The following is a 22,030-nucleotide window of genomic DNA, read 5'->3' on the forward strand; positions in this document are numbered from 1 at the left end:
GAGCAGTAGGACAATGGCTCACATGTACTATTTTGGGCCATCAGGAGGAGCTGCTGAATGAAGACATGCTGTTTCTCTAGAGAAAAAGGACAAAATCAAAGTAAGAACCAGCATGTGTCTTCCTCCCGCCACCTTCTAATATTCAGCTATAAACCTGGACTGGCAGAGAGCATGAGCAGCTTGTTTGACTTCCTAGGTAAGAAATTGCAGACTGCAAGGAAACCTAAAAATGGCTAAAAAGTAAATACAACATTTGAAATAAAACTACATTTAAATACTTTTGATATTAAAAGATCCTATGGCACTATTTTAAAGAAGGGCAGAGGTGTCATCCCCAGTGTCCTGGCCATAGTCATCTCTCAATTAACATCACAAAAACAGATACTCTGGTCATTATCACATTGCTGTTTGTGGGAATTTGCTGTGCGCATATTGGCTGTTTCATTTCCTACATATTACAATGGTCCACACTTCAAAAGCACTACACTGGTTGTAAAGTGCGGGTCATTCATTGGTCATGAAAGGTGCTATACAAATGCAAGTCTGTATTTCTTTAAGTAATGGCAGATACAGACAGTGAATTTGCAGAAACCTTTTTAGCTTACAGCTTCTAAGCTGATTTGAACCCAGACTGATAGAGGTTAGATTATGATAATATGAATGTTGCCAGAGCATGTTTCCCATCAGAATTGAATTATCATTACAGCCCAGTTGAAACACTTATATATGTCCACATGTTTCTTGTTTTCAGTAGATTAGGAGACTGGTATTCTGGCACATGCAGTTCTCAATATGCCTAATTGACAAGAATATTAGCAATAAGAAAAAGTGGCAGTTCATTCATCTTGTCTTAAGGAAGTATGTCAAAATTTGACCAAAGTCAAATTTTTGTCAGTTTCTGTTTGAATGATGATCTGGGGGAATCGAACTGCCAAAATACATCTTCAAATCATGATCATATTTTAGGACTAAAATCAGTTTACATGTTTTACTGTGTCATTTGTGCAATAAAATTGTTGGATGTTATACCACTTTAATACTGACCAAGAAACTTACAACACAGAAGAGGTCATTTGGTGCACGGTGCCTTGAATGAGCAACCAATTAGTGCCACTGCCCTGCTCTTTCAACCTAGCCCTATCTAAAATAAAATTCTTATAAGAATACATATTCAAGAACAAAGTAAAGGACAATCAAGCCATTTTAAGGGACCTTATCTTTGCGAAAGGTAGCAAACATTTTTGGGAAGATTGAAAAGTAATGAGAAGAAAGCATCATTTTAATAGTATAACCTCCCACCATGATGCATTTTACCTCAACCTACCTCATTGTTTCACACATTCATAAACAAATTCAAAATGTTGCCAACTTTTTTTTTTCATGGTGACATCTGGATTGTTTTCAGTAAGGCAGCTGTCATACAACATGTACAACACACCTGAGATGAACAGGTGCTTGAACTCAAACCACTAGATTGACCATTATACTGTCCTTCTGCTCAATTAGGTTTGGCAATTTAAAAACGATTCCCATCTTTGTGAATTTGTGCTGATGTGTTGCTATATGCCCGAATGTTGGTGCACATGCCCTAACTAAATTACATACCATACCAAGTGGTAAAATTTTGAAGCAAAAGCGAAGATAACCATAATCATGTCCCAGCAGTAAATGAAGTGTGCAACAACAACTTGCATCCATATAGTGCCTTTAATATAGCGAAAGTTTTTCACGGGACTGTTAACAAACAAAATTTGGCACCAAATCACGTAAGGAGATAGTGGGACAGGCAACCAAAAACCTGGTCATGAAAGTAGGTCTTAAGGAGAAGCGAGGCAGAGAGACCTGGGGGGCGGAATTCCAGAGTTGAGCGCCTAGGGCCACCAGTGATAGGGCGATTAAAATGAGGAATGTGCATTTACAGCAGAAGCCCAGCATTGATGGGATGTGGTTTCAACTTCACACTTACACCAAACTGTTGGAATGTAAATCAGGTGTCAAAATCTGAACTGACTCCAAAGTGAAGCAGGGTGCTTCAGTTTGCTCTGGTGTCAGGTTAGTGCCACTAAATTACAGATCACCTTTCCACTATAACAGCAGTGCCAGTACATAGTTATAGTGCGAATGCCCTTAGGAAAACACCTCTCAGGTGTTGGCCACTGATTTCAGAGCACCTGATATAACCTGGTATCATGGCTTCCACTGTTCTGGTCTGAAAACCTGCAGTTCGCGCACACCTGAGCTTCAATGCATTCCAAAGTCAGGTTGGCAATTTAACTCCTGAACTGCATCTCGCTTTTGTACCAACTGGCATTAGAATCATCAATATAAAAGCTGTAGCAGCCTAATTTGCTCAAGAAAGCGAAAGTAACCCCACCCCCGCAAAAAATAATCACCAGTACTTATGAAATTCAGAATGCAGTATCCCAGTACAAATAAATGCATTGGAGAAATTTGCTATGAGTTCGCTGTGCCCTCATTACAACAGTCAAAAAAAGACAGTAAAGCTCTGAGGTCGTGAAAGGCTGCATTGGAAAGTCGTTCCTTTTAAAACAATCATCTTAAACGATTGTCACCCGCCCCTATACGGTCATTTCAATTGAGACGTCTCTCAGCAGCTGTCACTCAAAATATACAATTCTCCCCCAAATGTAACAACTGTATTCCAGTCTCGGTGTTTCGAGGTTAATGAAATAAATCAACAGTCTTAATAATCATCCAGATTATTAAAACGTCTGTGGGTTCTATCTGCCTGGGTAAAAAAGCAGAATTTTGCAGGGTTTTTTTTTAATTGGCGATGTAAGATGTAACTCTTTTCCCCCCTTTTTCAAGGTGGGTTTGTTACGAAGCCGATTGAAGAGCTGGGCGGATGGAACATGCTGTTCTTTTATGCTGAATGTATCCAATGCACGTTTCCACTAGATGTCGCGCCGCTGCGCTATGTCTGGCTCAGTTTTCTCGCAGAGAGCTAACACCCTCGACTGCGCACTCCTCGATTCCAGATTCTTGTTTTACCAATCGTATTTCTTATTTGCAACAATTTCACGTTGCAACCTTCTACTTTGCATCTGTAATTAGTTCCTCCCCCCCCCCCCCCCACCACCCTCCTCATCCCCCACTCTCTGTCTGCGTGATTAATAACTTCCCTTTGAGCTCGGTGCGGTATTCCCTTGGAGCTGTTCCTGTTGTAAATCAGAGTGATTGACAGTCAGCCTCCTGAACCACAGTACACGATTCCGCCTCTCAGCAAAACAAAACTGTATAAGAGAGGGGAATAAAATGTACCTTTCGGTGATCCGAACTAACTGCATTGATGCAAATTTATGAACGTTGCAGGGTTAAATCAAACCCGACTGCCACAACTTTGTACTTTGCGTTATCCATATATTTGGGTGATAACGATACCAATTATTTTCGCGCCAAATCGCGGCTCCTCCCTATGTAAATGAAGGGGTTGGCACAGTTGTTTTTTTTTCGGGTCCTTCCAGTTTTTTTTTCCGGATAATAATATCCAGCACTGCATCCAAGTTACATTGACAGACTTCTCTGTCTGCTCCGAGGGAATGGTCAGCGTCTAATGCGAGGCTCTTTAACAGCTGGATCTGTCTAGCAACGTCCCCAATATCGTTGTGGAGCGTTTTAATTTTTCTGGAAACGCGGTGAAAGGTAGGATTTCTTTCTTCTCTCAGTATGATAAAAGGCCATGTGTGGATTTTAATGTGTGTGCGTGTGTGTGTTTTTGTTTGTGCATATTTGAATGGAAACTGGATTACTCTCTTTGCATTCATGAGAAATGCAAGAATGTAGGTCAGAACATTTCATGTAGCACCGATCCTAGCTCGCCCCGGAGGAATCTGCAGATTTACCCTTCACCACCAAATTGGGCTTTAAACCCTAAACGAGTCGATCTTTCGATGCCCCCTTTTTTTGATGTTGCGATGGTGATCCGATTTCCAGCCGCCCTGCTGTCGGATGCGGACAGTCGGCAGTCAAGTAGGGGTGTGCTATCGCATAAAAGGCGTTAATCCCCACCTCGGGAGCGGCGCTTGTAAAATCCCAGCACCGGCAGCGCCTATTGTTGTTAAGGCTGCGAGTCAGCCAGCTCGGGCTCAATGCAAAGGCAACAAACAGATCCGCGGCACCACTGAGCCCATACATATGGTGCGGAATTCCGCCTTGATTTAAAAAATGGGAAACTACTCTTTTTATTTTTTCAAATTCTCAAAAATCTGTCGCATTGGGGGGTTGCAATTGTTATGGTGCAAAGCCGGGCGAGGGTGGGCGTTTTCCTTGCCAGTGAAGAGTGTTTTTTGTTTTTATTTTGCTTCTTTCCACCCTCCCACCGCCCCCCCCCCCCCCCTTTGCGATTTGGAAACATTTGTCTGGCGTTAATGTAGGGGCGAATTTACATGTTGACTTTCTAGGGCGATTGTTATGATTGCTTTGCCTTGCTCGTTGTTGACTTATTGTGTTTTTTCTCTCTCTCTTTCTCCCCCCCCTTCCCCCCCCCCCCCCCCCCACCCCGTTTTTTTCATAATTCCAGATCTTTTCTGTTCGCACTTTCCTTGCAAAGGAAAAGATGCCTGGGATCATGTCATCCGGCAGCTCATCGTCGGCCAGCTCCAGCTCCTCTTCTACCCCCTCCACCTCCTCCGCATCCACCTCCTCCACCTCCTCCACCCGCCCCCCTCTCTGCAAGAACTACGACCTGGAGTATGACTCCTACCAGCCCTACTTCTACCCGGACGATTACGGCCCCGAGGCTGATTTCTACCCACCCAGCGAGGACATCTGGAAGAAGTTCGAGCTGCTGCCGACCCCTCCGCTGTCGCCCAGCCGGGTGGGCAGGTGCCGGAGCGGGGACGGTGAGGACTGGGTGTCCGAGCTGCTGCTGCTGGACGGGGACGGGGAGGCGGAGGAGACCGGCGGGGGGCTGTGCTGCTGCTGCGGTGGCGCTGGCGGCGGCGGCGGCTCCTCCGGCGGCGGCGTCTCCGGCGGCGGCGGCGGCTCCTCCTCCTCCGGCGGTGGCGGCGTTTCCGCCGGCGGCGGCTCCTCCGGCGGCGGCGGGGGGATGGGGGGGTTGGGGATGATCGGCCCGGGGGCCGGCGGCCGGAATCACCTGAACGCCATCATCCTGCAGGACTGCATGTGGAGCGGCTTCTCGGCCCGGGAGAAGCTGGAGAAGGTGGTGAGCGAGAAGCTGAACGCGGCTCAGGCTCAGGTCCAGGTCCAGGTCCAGCAGGGCAAGGCTGCAGCTCCGGGCACCGGGGCCGCCGCCGCGGCTGCTGCTCCGGGCTCCTGCTGCCCAGCAGGAGAGACCAGCAGCAGCACCGGTAGCAGCAGCAGCAGATGCACCGCCCTGGGTGCAGAGGGGAGCAGCAGCAGCATCAGACACCCCGGCCACAGCGAGCTCCGCAACCCCGCCACCCAGTGCGTGGACCCGGCCGTCGTCTTCCCCTTCCCGCTGAACCAGGATGCGGCTTCCCGCGGAGGGGCGGCCGCCGACGGCGCCGCGTCGCTCGGCAGCTCCGGCCACGAGACCCCCAGTGACTCTGGTAAGTGTCTTGAAAGACGGGCTGGAATGCAAAGCTCCAGGCTCGGGAAGCCCGTCCGTATTCTTCCTGCACTGCACTTGGGGGGGGGGCGGGGGGAGGGGTGCTTAACCTTGTGCCAGGGTCTCGATTGCAAACGGGAAAGAGCAACCTTGCCTGTGCCACTGATGTGTAAAAAAAAAATGTATGACCGCTTTTTAACGGAAACTATCAAAGGCAATGTTTGCTGGATTGTAGACTGCGGTATTTCCGTACAAACACCAAATGCAATTTTTTTTAAAAATCCACTTGGTTTTTATTCCTGACCTAATATCTCATGCAGAGACACACCAGCGCTGGCAGACTCTGCAGTGCAAAAATAAACGTCTTTCTCCTCGCCTCGCCACCCCAGTTCCCACACAGTTCTCAAACAAGGTGCTTAGTCTTGTTATTACTGCTGCTACAACCACCCCCCCCCCCCCCCCCCACACACACACACACACACACACACACACACTCTCTCTCTCACACTATACTGCCCACCTTGTCAGCTGGTGACTCTCTCTCTTCCTCTCGGAGGGAGGGGAGAGCACAGGGAAATCCAGCAGGACCTGCAGACGACAAAAGCTTTTATCCACCGGTGTAATTAAATGGGCAAAAATGTTAATGAATACGGATCCATTAAGTGGTGCCACTGGTTTCAGCTGCCACCTTGTGTTAATTTCATCAGCCTGTCTGAATGGGGTGGGGGGTGGTGATGGAGGGGTTCCTCAAAGTGCGGTGGAGTCGACACATGAATCAGTTTTGGATGACCAGACTGGAATTAAAATTCGAGAGAAGTGTCCTGACGGCTTCCCCAGCAGGCGGCAGTATGCCTCAGTTATCTTTGGTCCAAGACGCATTTAATCATCAATTTTTTTTATTTACTGCTGTTCAAAATGAAACGGTGTGTTCGCCTGTTCTGGGAGCAAATGAAGAAACGTTTTCCTTCAGGTTAATTTTTTGATTAATGATTTCATTTTAACACCGAGTTTGTGGGAAGACACTTTTGTTTTTTTTTAAATATGTAAAGTATTTCCTTCCTGGAGATTGTCCTTTGAATAAATGTGCCCTTGGCTATTGATTGCTGCAGAGAAAAGCTGCCAGATGTGATAGTTGCAGAACCTGGGCACCTTTGTACTGAAATAGCCCCATTAATCAAGAGTAATCTCAGAAGGCGATGAGGAGTGGAGTTCTTGGAATTCCACAGCATGGCTTTGAAATTCTGAAGCTCCATAAACATGCAATCAGCAAAAGTAACCCCTGAGAGTTTTACTTAACCTGGGGATTTAGCATTTGAAAGTAGTAGCAGATTTAATGAAAAGTGAAGAGTAGATAGGAGGGGGCCACCCTATTGCAAGTCCACAGGCATTGCCTTTTCCTAGAAGCTTATCTTAGAAAACTGGTGCATCACTAAGAACAATGAGAATGTTCTTCTTTGTCACCTTCTAGACATTAATTAACAATCTGTACTTGTGGTCCTGAAACCTTTGTGGTTAAGTAAGTGTATATCATATAGCCTCACAGACAGCATGTGTGAAGAAGTTTAATTAATTTGCATCTGTTTAAAAGTTGCTGCTATTAACTGATCTTCGTGTTCTGATTTAGGATTCATCCAGCAATGAAGCAAAAACACTTAACATTTCCAAACCTAAAAGCCCACACAATTCAAATTCAATTCAGCAATCAAGAAATAAAAGCAGAAATAAAGCTGAACTGCTTGGACTTCAAGGGCCAGATGGTCCTGGCTCAAGGGCTGTATATGCAGTTTGGATATCCCTAATCTATATTAATTATTTATTAGAGAAAGCCCAAATCTATTTAAGTTGCAGGATAGGAATGATTGCAGGCTTTCTCTGTTTAGTAATAGTGGTTTATATTAGTGGTTTGCCAGCTGGCAAAATTGGCTCACATTATGGAATGATAAAAAAATAAATGGGCCTGCTTTTGTATGTCCTTGAACTTCTTGATCTACTGTTAGTGGAGTTTATTATTTTTTAACAAATAGCCCATTAAAATGATTATGGTGAGTATTGCTGATGCACTAGGGCAAAACTACACATGCTTCTGCTTACAGCTTTCTGACAGTTCTGGCTTGTCCCAGTGCTTCTTCCCAACAGCTGTCTACTGAATACTTGGCTCTAGGAAATGAAAGTGCTTTGTCCTGTCATCTAGAGCAAAATCATGAATTAGCCTCTGGTTCCTGCAGTAATTGTTTGAGGCAGATCTCTTTATTGCTGTACGGGATGTGGAATGTGAATCAGCAATGATGATTAATGTGTTAATACAATGGTTTTGATCTGTGTTGATCCCCATGTTCCTCCTTCATGCTGCTGTGTTTTTACAGACAGTTCAGTCACAGCTTTCTATCTTAAATAGCAGACTATTTGACTGCAATGACAGAAATTCTTTCACAAAATACACAACTGAAACAACAGTTCCTAGATCTAATTGCGTATATAAAAATTGTTTTATATACATATATTGATTTTAAAAGTTTCTAAATGTTATGAAGCTTTCCAAAGCAAAAGCAGAAGTTGGGGAAGAGTGGAGTTATGGTTGTAATTAATAAATATTCTTCATTTTTCTTTCATTCCTGTCTATTTCTTCCCCTCTCAAAAATTACATTTTCTGTCTTTAAATATTTGAACAAAAAAAATCCTATTTTTCTAACTGGATAAATGCTCCAAGTTTTATACCTGTGTGAGATTGTGTTGTTGTGCACTTCCTGTGTGTGATGGAATCCCACCAGTTAAGCAGAGGAAAAAGTATTGGTCACCGACAGTTTTAGGAAAGAGAAGCTCTGATTGTGGCATTTATAATCTGCCAATAGTTGATTGCCTTTTCCTCATTACATGGACAGGCTCTATATTGATTAAAAGGGGTTTCCTTTCTGTGCCATTTTTATCATATTGAGCTTCTATATATGTTTTCCTAAGGATTCACTTTGTTATCTTAGCTGTTTTGTTTTCCTGCAGTGTGTTGGGACACTGAACTGTTCTGTTTCTGACTTTTTCTGCTTTCATGTGTTTGCAGAGGAGGACGAGGAGGATGATGAAGAAGAGGAGGAGGAAGAAGATGAGGAAGAGGAAGAAGAGGAGGAGGAAGAGGAAGAAATTGATGTGGTGACAGTTGAGAAACGGCGATCGTCATCCAACAAACACGTGACCACCCTTACTGTGACTGTGCGCCCCCACAACTTGAGCTGCGGATCGTCGAAGAACCACAATGCCTCTCTGCTGAAAAGGTGTGCCCCAATACACCAGCAGCACAACTATGCTGCACCATCGCCCTACACAGAGTGTGATGAGATGCCGCCTCTGAAGAAAGTGAAAAGCGAGCCAGTGCGCATCGCCAAGCAAGTGGCGCCTTCTAGATCCAAGAGCGTGAGCCCCCGTGGATCTGACTCCGAAGACAATGAGCGGCGGCGCACTCACAATATTCTCGAGCGCCAGCGGCGAAACGACCTGCGCTCCAGCTTTCTTACCTTACGGGACCAAATACCAGAACTTGTGAAAAACGACAAGGCGGCAAAAGTCATCATTCTGAAAAAGGCCACTGAATATGTGCGGGCTCTCCAGTCAGAAGAGCAGAAACTTTTGTCGGAAAAAGAGAAATTGAAAGCCAAGCAACAGCTGCTGGTAAAGAGACTGGAGGAAATAAGGACTCGCTAGGTTAAGGCTGCCCCAACTGGTTGAATGCCACTTTTGCACATTTTAGACGTCAAGAATGTTTCGGAATTTTTTTCTGGTTTTCAATCCAGCCGCATTTAAACATGGACAAAATACCTCTAAAGCCTTAGAGGTACATATGTGTGTGAATGGAGATCATTTTTGAGAGGGCTTAATGATTGCCTATTTCAAAACCTATGTAAATACCAGTTTAACAATCGCCTTTTTCATGTGATCGTCTGGGTTAAGAAAAATAAGCCACAGCCTATGCTGCCGTTTTTTGGACTGGAATTTTATACAGAATAATACCTCAACGTTTGAGGAGCATGAAATTTTCCTATAAAGACTTCTTGTTAATCCTTGTTATGTACTGTACTAATTCTTACACTGCCTGTATCCTTAGTGTGATGCTGATACATGACTAAATTTGATACCTATATTTTCGTATGAAAATGAGTTGTGAAAGGTTTGAGTAGATATTACTTTATCACTTTTTTGACTAAAATTTCTTTTGTACAGAAATTACTATATATGCCTTTACCTAGCCTCTCTCTGTTTGTGTTGCTGTTGGGTTCATAGAACTGGGTAATTGGCTGAGTTATGTGTTTTTCATGATGTACATATAGTGCTGCAACTTATAGCACTTTTGAAATACCTCAAGTTTATGAAAATAAATCCTATGAAACTAACTACCTCTTGTGATGGTGTTTGAAGCTGAAGTACCTCCAAAATACATTTGGTGATTTTAACAAACTAATTGTACAATTCTATTTGTCATCCAAAACAAGTCTTTTGTGTCAATGCTCTTCTGTTTAGTTGTGTGAAAGAGTTCATTACTGGAAGTGATTGATCAATCTCTGGTATGTGCAGTATTTGAAAATGACATTGGCATCTACTCCAAATTGGTGGAATGAGTGAGAATGCAATCAAGAGCTGGGAAGAATGCCTGCCACAACCTAATTTGTGAATGCTCCCTGTGCTTGAAAATTTTACTTGTTTGGCAGAATGAGACTATGTCAAGAAGAGTGTGCTTTAGGAAGCAAAGTTTAAAAAAAAAAATTGGATAGGCATGTATTATGGTTGTGAACATATTTGATTTCCCTATCTTCTCTTGGCCAGAGTACGAGATCAGAAATGTTTAAGAGACTCCGGGTTGAGCTATAAATTACCTGCTTGCATTTCGGAGAATAGCAAACCTTTTGCAGCAACTTGTACTCGCTGAACCATACACCAGCCAGCCAATTTGTGTGAAAACATTGTTATCAGGGCTTAGGTCATTAGTGGAGTTGTTATTGATCACAAATATGTATAGTAGATAGTGGCAATTATTATGGTACATTGGCATAAATGGATTGGGGGAAGGGTGCTAAATGGCTGCTCTTAAACATCCCTATAATCTATTGCTTATGACTATAGTGAAAGTGTTTTTCTGTTTGACCACAGTCATTTTAAGGAAGTTGAATTTATTGCATTTCCTGCTTTATATCAATAGTTGCACAAGTTTTGAATGGACTAACGCTAACGCTCATTTTCAGTAACTATCTTGCACTTCCTGAAAAGCAGACACATGCAAATCGCAAGAGCAAATTAGAACTGGCATGAGGAGGAACTCTCCAGCATTCATCAGGCTGCTTTAGGGTGATCGTACCCTTTATTTCACACAACCTGTGTAAAATTATGCCCTATAGTATTACAGCTTATCACCTGATATTAACATTTAAATAACCATACAGCCCACGTGTGTCCTCAGTATGATTTCCTATAGTCATCGAGTTAGCTGGTGTAAGACAGAATGATACCACAACTCATGAAAAATCTGCCTGGTTTCCTGCTCCCGATCATTGTGGAAAACATACATATATATGCATTTTAGGGAAAGATAGGATGGGGCTTGCCTGTGATGCCTCCCAGAATCAAATAGACATGACACTTGTTGCCAAGGCTCTCACACGATGACTGAACAATATATTGGAGGGCTTGAACCCAGCCTGAGACAACAACCTTAGGAGAAGTGGAAAGGGGAGTGAAAGGAAAAGTTGACAAAAACCTGCAAATCAGCATCTAACGTTTGCTCTTGAGAAAACCTTTAGCGAGAAATCTTTAACGAATCAAACAGGAGCAATTATGTTGATGGTCTTTCCTCCTGTTTGCTGTTAAGATAACATAATTGGCCACAAAAATATGCAATATTGACTTGTCTCCCTCATTGACCAAATATTATAGGAATTCACATTGCCTGTGAAAATGACTTAAGTTTTGAGCACATGATAAAACCTTCACCTCACTCATCTGGGCACTGAGCCTGTAGGCAGAATCTTAATGCGTTTGGTGAAACGTGGGACCATTTTAATGTCCCAAAAGTGACCTCCAGATCAGTGGGTAACTTGGCTGGTCTTTGCCAGAGCCAGTCAATGACGAGCCAGTCTTGGGGCACCCTGACTAGGGGACAGGTGGAATGACAGCCATATTTTCGGAGGAAGAATTTCTTTAAAGGACCATGACATGTTGAGAAAAGCTCATCAGCACTTGCATTTTTGATGCTGCAATGCCCACACAATTGGAGTGGATCGCCCACTCTTACGCGGATCTCTGGCTGGGGGGCTGCATTGAGGTGAGCTCCAAAGAAGGAGAAGGGTGAACAACCCCTCCAACCAGGCAGGTAAGGATGGAAGTGACTGAGGAAGTCAGCAGCAGCTGTGTGACCCTCTAACCCTGAAGACAGTGCAGAGAATCCAAGACATTAGGAGGACATAACAATCTCAGGTGTCAATCTCCACACTTCAACTTGCCCAACATTCTGCTGCATAGCATTTCTAAGGCCAACGCACCTTGCAGCTCCGTTCATTATTCTCTTTCCAGGCACCTGACATTCCTATCTAAACAGTCAGGACTCACACTCACCTTCATCCTATTGCTCTCTTGCACCCACGTTTCACTGTCACCCTCCGTAAATGGTGTTCTCCCTCCTCTGCACACAAGCCATTAATGAGCACTCAAACCTTGCTGACCTCTGCAAGAAAAGAGAGCACACAAACTGGCAAGAGGCCAAGAGGGGTGTGGGCCTCCAGTGATTACCATCTTGTTGATTATTGGCAATATGTGCCCTCCTGGTCCACTGGGAAGGAGGTCTTGTTCCAGGAGGCTGTGGATGTCAGCAGTGACCTGCCATGAGAGTCTGAACCTCCCGAGGCATTGCTGGTACTTGGGAAGGATGTAATTGCACTAAAGAGGGCACAGAGGATGCTGCCAGGACTGGAAAATTGCAGCTATGAGGAAAGATTGGATAGGCTGGGGTTGTTCTCCCTGGAACAGAGGACGCCGAGGGGATATTTGATTAAGTTGTACAAAATTGTGAGGGGCCTGGATAGAGTGGGTGGAAAAGGCCTATTTAGCAGAGAGGTCAGTAACTAGGAAGCATAGATTTAAAGTGATTGGTAGTAGGATTAGAGGAAGGTGAGGAAAAATCTTTTCATCCAGAGGGATTTGGGGTTCGGAACTCACTGCCTTGAAAGGGTAGTAGAGGCAGTAACCCTCAACTCATTTAAAAGGTGTCTGGACATGCACCTGAAGTGCCATCATCTGCAGGGCTACAGACCAAATGCTGGAAAGTGGGATTAGGCTGGGTAGCTTATTTCCCGGCCGGTGCAGACACAAAGGGCCAAGAGGCCTCTTTCTATGAAGCAAACTTTCTATGTTTCTATGGTACTCAGCCAGGTATATGGAGCTGATTCTCTGCCTGGAGACCCTGCTCGATGCAGGGTCTCGTCTCCTTCCAGCTGGGTCTTGGTGTCCATTCCCTCTGCCCTGTGGACGGGGGATGCGGTTGAGGAAAAGGCAGCAGGTGCTGCTGCTGGTTTTGTTCCTGCTCTGCTCCCTAGCTCCTGATTTCATCCCCCTCCCTGGTAACAATCTGAGGTTAAGCCAGTCTGTTCGCAACCTTCGTGTCACACGTGACCCCAAGATGAGCTTCTGACCTCATTATTGCCATCACTAAAACCGCTTATTTCCACCTCTGTAACATCATTCAACTTCCCCCTGCCTCAGCTCATCTGCTGCTGAAACCCTCATTCATGCCTTTGTTACCTCTAGTCTATATTGTTCAAATATCGTCCCGGCTGGTCAGCCACATTCTATCCTCCGTAACCTTGAGATCATCCAAAAACTCTGTTGTCCATGTCTTAATTCGCAGCAAGTCCTGTCCGCCTATCGCCCCTGTGCACGCTGATCTCCCTTGGCTCCAAGTCAAGCAATGTTTTTATTTTAAAATTCTGATCCTTGTTTCCTAATCCCTCCATTGTTTTGCCTTCCCGATCTCTGTAATCCCCTCCAGCCCCACAACCCTCCAAGATATCTGCAGTCCTCTAATTCTAGCCTCTTTGTGCACCCTCAATTTTTAACTGCTGCACTATTGGTGGTCGTGCCTCCAGTTGTCTCTGCCCCAAGCTCTGGAATGCCCTTCCTACATCTCTCTGCCTCTCTTCCTCACTTTTCTCCATTAAGATGCTTTTAAAAGTTACCTCTTTGACTAAACATTTGGTCATGTGACCTAATATCGCATTACCTGGCTCATTGTCACACTTTGTTTTATAATGCTCCTGTGAAGCAATTTGGAACATTTCAATGCATTTAAGGCGCTATATAAATATAAATTTTTGCTGCTGCTACCAAGGGTGTTGAGGTTGGCAAGTCCCTCTGCATGACCCTAAGTGGAGATGGAAGCTGGAGCTGTATAAGCTGCTCCCATACTGTGGGGAAATGCTGGCAGCAGGGAAGCGCAGCTGAAGGTGTGAAGTGCTGGACAGGTGAAGAACCTTCCAAGAAGGTGGCAATCAGCGGCCAATCAGTAAAAGCATTCTGAGGGAAGAAGTGCTTTGAAGAGCAGGCCCTTCACCTGGCCATGGCTAGAGCTCTTCAGTGTACCTGAGCGTAACCTGCCCAGCTTGTTGGTTTCATTGAGAAAGTTCTTTCCACTGTGCACATCCCTTCTCGGCCTACTGGTTGGGACCACAACTTGAGACTGCAGAGCTGTTAGCAAAGAGGGAATCCATGCACAAAATGGCTTTTAATTACCTTTGTAAGTACTTCAGTTGGCTTCCCACCTCAGCCACAAGGACTTCACGACCAACTCGCCCCTGGGAAAGACAGAAGGAGCTGGCAACAGATCAGTTTAGCGGCCTGATGGCATTTTTTGTAGTTTTCCTTGTAACCTTTCCTCCTTCTCCTCCCCCACCACCCCCCCAACCACCCCTCCCCATTGCCCCTAAAACTACCTCTCCCAGACCTGGGAAGATTCCATGCAAAATAACTACTTCTCAAATATCTCCTCTCTGCTAGTAAGGAAAATTTATTTAAAATCATCTTCAAGTTCATTTTATGGTGAACTGCTTCTGAAGGTTTTGTAGTGCCATTAACGTGAAGTCGTGCATCTAATATGCACACAAACACAGGGGCAAGTTGGTACAGATCAAGAAGGTCCATCTATGGTCCCTGTTGATGTCTCTCGATATGTTGGGGTACTACAATTTGCCTCAATATTGCTTGGCGTAGGGGGAAAAAAAAGGGGCTTGGAATCCTGCTCATTGTCCATTCTCCTGTGTTTAGAGTGCACAACCACAGCAGTCCTATAACTGATCTGAGGGTTTCGGATGAATTTTATTACAAGATGCTGATATCCAAGCATCCTTCTACAACACCACTGACTTCAAGGAGTCACTGTTAGCAAAGAATTTGAGGAGTTTTGTCTGTCTGAGCTATTACGACATTTACTCATGCACAGAGATACTATCTCCTGGGGCAACTTCCTCCTTTTTTTTTTACGGGCCCCAATAACAGCAGATGGCAGGACAAATGGTGTTAAAGGAAGAATGCTGTTCGTGAGTTTAAAGTACCTTAACAGCAGATGGTTCGGAGACAGAAAGTTGCTAAAGCCACAAATGACCTTGTCCACAATTTAAAGAACTTTTGTTTATATTGAGGCAAGAAACAACAAGGTCCCACAAAACAGTTGTTGCTCTTAAGTTGTTTGTATGCTGGTGTTGTTTTGGTTTGGATCCTAGGATTCCTACATCTGTTAGCCTGCTTCTGGTATTTCCACTGTTGAGGCTGGTTCCTTATCCTACGGAATACTGGATCCACAGCACATTGCTAGATTTAAAAAAGCTAGCAGTATGAGTCCAGGGAGTCTGCGAACTGACTCTTGGAATCTGAACTAAAACAGCTCCAGTATAAAAGCAGCTTCAGTGCAATTCTGACTAAGGGTTGATGTATTGCTACAACATGCCTGAAAATGTCTCAAATCCCAGCAGAAAACAGAATGAAAAAGGGGTAAAGGCTTGTCATGCCAGGTATCCATACCTTCTTGTGCCCTGAAATTTCCTGTGGGGACTGATATAGTTACACCCACATTAGGGATAAGTGGTATAAATAAAAGCAAAATGCTGTGGATGCTGGAAATCTGAAATAAGAACAGAAAATGCTGGAAAACTCAGCAGGTCTGGCAGCATCTGTGGAGAGAGAAACAGAGTTAATGTTTTGAGTCCAATATGACACTTCTTCAGGGCTAAAGAGAGATAGAAATCTATACTGTTTAGGAGAGTGTGGAGCAAAATAGAAGGTCAGGGGTAGGTGGGGGCTAAGGAGAGGTTTGACAAAGATATCATGGATAGAAGACAAGGAGTGTTAATTTTTTTGTTCATGGGATGTGGGCATCACTGGCTAGGCCAGCATTTATTGCCCATCCCTAATTGCCCTTGTTCAGAGGGCATTTAAGAGTCAACCACATTGCTGTGGGCCTGGAGTCACATGTAGGCCAGACCAGGTAAGGACAGCAGATTTCCTTTCCTAAAGAGCATTAGTGAACCAGATGGGTTTTTACAACAATCAGCAATGGTTTCATTTCATCATCAGACTTTTAGTTGTAGATTTTTATTTAATTCAAAAAGGTGCTGATAGTGACAAAAAGATAGCAGAATATTACATGAGGGATAAGCAGGTTCACCCCATGCAAGTGAGGCGGAAGGGAATATGCAGACCTCCAAGCCTCATTTTCTTCTTGGAACGCTGGACATGAATTCAGCTGAAGAAGCCTTCAGAAAAAGTGGGCCTTAAATCTCGTATCTAGGCTCCTTAGATCAGAGGAATTAAGATGCACCATGATAACCCATACTGGAGTCAAGTACAAGGCAAGACAAGGTCCCTTTTGCAGGGGACAGGGAGAGGATTGGGTCTAGGGGTCTTTATCCAAAAACAACCATGCCCTGAAATGAGGGTAGAAAAGGGGTTTGTTTTTGCTGTCCATGGCATTAAATAATAAAACATAAAAGCTTTGAAGTGATGCTGTGTGAATAGTAGCCCAATGCTAATATCCTCTGTTCTAAGGACAATAGACATGTTTTCTATGGACGTGCTTCTTATAACCTATCAGCATGAAAATAGGAGAGGCAGATCAGGAAAGTGATTTATGTAATAAAGTTTATCCTTCACTACCTTCAGCACCTTGCCTCACCATCCTTGGCCTCATTCTGTGAAAAGAGACTACTGCTCACTACCGGTGCCTGTGCATCATTGGCATCATCTGAGCAGCAGGAGAATTGCCACCTCTGCTGCCCATGCACCACATTACCTGCTCACTGAAAAACGTGCATAGTGTGGGATTTATTAGTCTACTGCTGGTTCCTATTCAGTGAAAAGAGCTGATAGGACAGCCAGTTCTTTTGAATTAGCAGTAATAGTAGCTCGCTGTTCTACCAAAGTTTAAAGAAGTAGAAAAAGATAGGCTTCCCACCTGTCACCAGTACAAAGCAAAACCAATGTAAGCTGACCTGTTGGGGGCTGTCTCACTTACGTTAACACTGCCAAGATCAGGCTAGCACCAACACTTAAACACTGCACTGTTTGCTGCTGTAAATACTTTCAACTCCTACCTATATGTGACAGGTGTTTAATTATCTGATGAGTGTAGGTTACTGCATCCTTAAAGAGGCAACAACTTAATGAAAAACTGTTTGGCAAACCTTTTATTTGTTTGTTTGGAAACACTTGACATGATGCATCACAATACACTGTTTTCACGTCACACTGTCATGATACGTGGCATTTCTCTCCATTTTCTTTTAAAATTACGAAATAGCCAATCCCTTTTAATTTTCTTTAGTTATAATTGATAGTGATCTGTGATCTATTCCATTTTTCTAAATTACTTGGATCACCTTACTTTGTGCCAGATATTTGTCAAATATCAACAGTATAACTAATTAGATGTTAAGCTCCTTATTTGCAAATGTTGCCGACGGGATTCCATTATAAATTAAGAAATATAACTGCAGATGGGTTAAATTTAGCAGCTTTAATCAGATCTTCCAACAGAACGTTACAATGGTGTTTATCAAAAGAAAATGCAAAACAACATTGTTTCCTTATCTTGTTTGCAACAAAGATTCCAAATTGTTGTGTGGAATTTATTTTTAAAATTGAAGAAATAAAGCCTTGGAAGTATGACAAGAAGTGAACACATATTTATTCTTTTTAAAGTTAAAAACACATAACCTAAGGGTTTGTGAAAACAATGAGCTGCTCTCGCTGCAGTTTGCTAGCACATTGTTAGGCTCCGTCACCTTGGTAATGGCAGCTGCTGCTGAAGGACAGGAATTGGCTCAGTTCCCTCAGTCGCCTGTCTGTTTGTGTTCAATACACGTGATCTGCAAGATAATCACACTCTGCTGTAGCTGGTGCCATGCCAGACCATGTTAATAAAAGGAGCACGAGGATAATGTTTACCAACATCGGCCACATGGCTCCTTCTGTAACTTGCCCCAGCCCATTCTGGAGGGTCATCCAGCACAGTCTGCAGCCTCAGAGAACAGTCATTGCTCTGGCATTGCTGAGGATTCTGAGAAAATTCAACAATTAAACCAGAAATATGGATAACAAGGTATTATTTTTTACATCTTATGTGAAAATCTTTTCAGTTACATTCTTTCAAATACAGAATACAGATCATACAAGCATATGTTCAGCTTATTTTTTTGGTTTGAAGAGTAGATTGAAATAACCTTCTTTAAAATAGCAATAGTTACTAACACTGAACAGAGCCTTTTGAAATAGGTTTCTGAGAGCCTAAATGTAAACTTTCCTGATTAACCCTTTAAGCATAATGATCGTGTATTGGCATCATTTACTAAACCTGTTTCACAAATCAAATTTAGTGTATTATTCATAGCACACCTGCAAAAAGAAACATTTGATACCTCTTTTAAGGTAACATGGCAGATTTATTGTTTATTATGGATACTAAAATTAGTTGTTTCAGTAATTTCAGTTCTTAAAGGGTTCATAATAATCTGTAAGGTAATGCCATTCACTGACATTTTAATTTAAACCATCAAGAAAAATATATTATGCACCTGTGATATTGTTTCTAACTATTGTTCATTTGTGCTATAGCCTTGAGCTTTGATCATCACCGCTTACTGCCTCATGATGTATAGTTTTTCTGCACACCTCACTAAGTAGGCTGCTTATTATTTGAAATTCCAGCTATATCCTATATAATTCAGTATTATACTATTAAGTAATTTAATAATGCTATATTTTATAAATGTTCACAGAAGCATCTTTTTATTTTCTTATTCATGGGATATGGCAAAGCCAGCATTTATTGCCCATTCCTATTTGCCCCTGAGAATGAGGTGGTTTTACAGTTTTAAGCACCACCTTAGTTATGTCCAGTACATTTTTCAACTTTAATTCAGTAAACAGCAAGTTATCCACAAGGTAAGGAGAATAAAAGCTGGAACACAATCCATTTTAAACCTATTGAGAAGCTTAGAAAGCTATCTGAATCCTAACATCATAGGATAGAAACAGATAAGGAAGGTCAGTCAGCCAATCTTAGCTCCGTGCAAAAAAAGTTTAGCCACAACATTCAGTAGTTTCTTTAAAAAATTGTTGGGATTTTGCCTTCATCACGCTACCAAGGAGCTCATCCCATGTGTTAATGGCTCTTTGTTTGAACAGCTTCCTGGCACCTGTCTTAAATTTGAATCTGTGCCTTCTGTTTTACTATCACAGTTTAATTAAACAATCCCATGGCATCACTTGGAGAAGAGCAGGGAAGTTCTCCCAGTGTCTGAGCTAACATTCATCCCTCATTCAACAACTCTAAATCCAGACTATCTGGCCATTTATCTCATAGCTGTCTGAAGAACCTTTCTCCCCACATGATCAAATCCCTCCATAGCCTTGTCCTTCCCGATCTCTGTAACCTCCAACAGTCCCAAAGCACTGCTTAAAGTGTGTTACTGCAACATTGGTCTCTGTGCAAGCCACAGTTTCTTTGCTCCATCACTGGTAATTGTGCGTTCAGCCACCTAGGCCCTAAGCTCTGGAATCCCCTTCTAAATCTCTCCGCCTTGCCATCTCTCTCTTCCTTCTTCAAGACACTCTGTAAAAACTCGCTCGTTGGCAAAGCTTTTGGTCACCCACACTAAAGTCTCCTTTTTTGGTTTAGTGTCAATTTTTGTTTGATCACACTCCTGTGAAGCATGGGATGTTCTCCTGCATTAAAAGCAATAGATAAATGCAAGTTGTTTATAATAGTAAATTGGCAGCCTGTTTCACACCCCACTTGATTCTTTTCTGAATTCGAATTTCATTCCTACTCTCTCTGGTGCTGAACAAATATTAGAAGATGTCATTTAGGCAGCACAATCACTGTATAAGCAGTTGCGGGATCATTTCAGGGCCTAGCATGAGGATGTACAGGAATACTTTGGTCCCAGGCATTTTGCACTGAGACCCAAGGGGCAGCCACCACATTAACTCCTTCCATAGAGCAGTCACCTGGAGAAAGTCATAAGTTAACATTAGAAAGGGTCACACAGTAAAGGGAAACATCGGGAAAAAACCCACAAAATTGATGTACATTTGACAAAGAGTACGGAAATACGTTTACTCCGCCTTCCTTGACTTTTGTCTGGAGGATTTCTTTCAGAATTTGTGGACAATGGTAGTTACAGGTTAAAAAGTAGGAATGGATGGTATTTGAGAAAATGCAGGGTATGATATTCTTGTGGTTGATAAGGACTCAGCAAAGACTTCAGTATGAAACAACGATTGCTACATTCAAATGCAAAAAAGGGAAAGACTTTTCCACACAGTCAAGAGAATTCTAATTCTACAGCAAGCAGGCACTTACTTTTAAGCTGAAAAACTGCAGGAGGGTCTGCACATACACATTTACTTAGAAAAACCTCAAAAACAGCTTCAACCATCCTTCTTAACACCTGCAGAGTATCTTGTCTTCAAATCAACTTTCTGAGAAATATGTACCCATCTAATGGGTTACAGTTTTCCCAATATAGATTATGCGCAGAATCTTCCCATCAACATGCGGGTGTGGGCCCGACACGCCGATGCTTAAACTGACATGCGATGATGTCGGGCATGCGTCCTGATGTCATCTTGCGTCATCATGATACTTCGTTCAGTAGGTGCACGGCAGAATCGGCTGCACGTCCACTGAAATGTTAAGTGCCTATTACGGCCAGTAAGGGATTAATTAAAGTACTTGAGAATGCTGCCTGTCCAACCTTAAGGTTGCCGGGCAGGCGAAAAGCCCAAGCGGCCTTCACGTTTTTCAGGAAACCTCATCCACGGGCGGGGTGAGGTTTCCTGAAACGTTTTTAAAAAATCAATGAATACATTTTCCCACATTTACAGTCATATGAGGGGTTATTTTTGAATAAATTTTTCAATTGATTCTTTAATTATTTTCATGACCACTCAATCCCCCTGAAGCAGCTCCGTGCCTCGGGAGATTGCTGCACTCTTTCACACGTGTGCATGAAAGAGCACAGCCCCGGATCTCCACCCCCACCCCCCCCCCCCCACCCCCCACCCCACCGGCCTTAATTAGCCCACCCATGTAGAATGGTGGTACGTAGCCGATCGTGGGTGGCGATCGGCTCCACGCCTACCCCCGCCCGCTCCTGCCCAGCCCGCCCAACATAGGAAAAATCCAGGCCTATGTATTTTCTCACCAAAGTGACACATCCCAATTGGCCAGGCCCAGAGCACTTAGGCTTATATTGTAAGGCCAAGTTTAGGAGTTCCCAAGTGTGTGCAGTGGTATGTCATCTTTGAGATATTTCTCCCCCAAAGACAGATAGCTATTAGTTATTCAACAGACAACTGAAAAACACAAGTGTGAGTCATTGCCTGGTGGATAGAGCTACCAGGAGCTCCCCATGAGCAATATGATGAGCAGCACAACTCAACATAAGCTGTCAGAGTACATTGCTACCATGCTCCTGACCACGGCATGGACTCACACTCTTTCTTTTTCTATCGTGCGATAGTTGGAGCTTCTATAGCAATTGCTTGCCTTTCTGCAACTCAATCATGATACATACTGAGCTCTAGATATATGAACATCTGTTCACATACCCAATACCTTACAGCAGCTGCCATCCCAAGTCTTAGACCTTTCCCACTGATCATATGGAGGGCATCTGCTTTCAACATGGTGGTAAGACCTACACTGGGCAACTTGCAATATGCCAGTTACCTTAACATTCTAGACTTTGTGACCAATACCGCATATTAGACTTGCTCAAGAGCAACTGCTAACCCAGACCTTCACATGAAAGGCTTTAGTAGGGAGATATGTCTGTTGTGTTGCTGCTTCCCCTCCAGGGTGTTGAGCTGGGGCCCTTCCTGCAACTGCTTTTCCTTTTTCCCATATATCCTCTTAACAACCTGTTTTTGCATTGTTCACATTTGATGGAAGAAGCA

At 43.5% G+C, this 22,030-nt stretch overlaps 1 protein-coding gene across 1 annotated transcript; it reads left to right on the forward strand.

The window, feature by feature from the left end:
* Nucleotides 1-3,520: 3,520 nt before the first annotated feature.
* On the forward strand, nucleotides 3,521-9,927 carry mycn (MYCN proto-oncogene, bHLH transcription factor). The gene is made up of 3 exons (XM_041187423.1): nucleotides 3,521-3,663; nucleotides 4,541-5,552; nucleotides 8,604-9,927. The coding sequence occupies exons 2-3, from the start codon at nucleotides 4,577-4,579 to the stop codon at nucleotides 9,239-9,241; spliced, it is 1,614 nt and encodes a 537-aa protein (XP_041043357.1). The 5' UTR covers nucleotides 3,521-3,663; nucleotides 4,541-4,576; the 3' UTR covers nucleotides 9,242-9,927.
* The last annotated feature ends 12,103 nt before the right edge of the window (nucleotides 9,928-22,030 follow it).

This window comes from Carcharodon carcharias, chromosome 5 (genome assembly GCF_017639515.1).
Source record: "Carcharodon carcharias isolate sCarCar2 chromosome 5, sCarCar2.pri, whole genome shotgun sequence".
Classification (NCBI taxonomy): Eukaryota; Metazoa; Chordata; class Chondrichthyes; order Lamniformes; family Lamnidae; genus Carcharodon; species Carcharodon carcharias.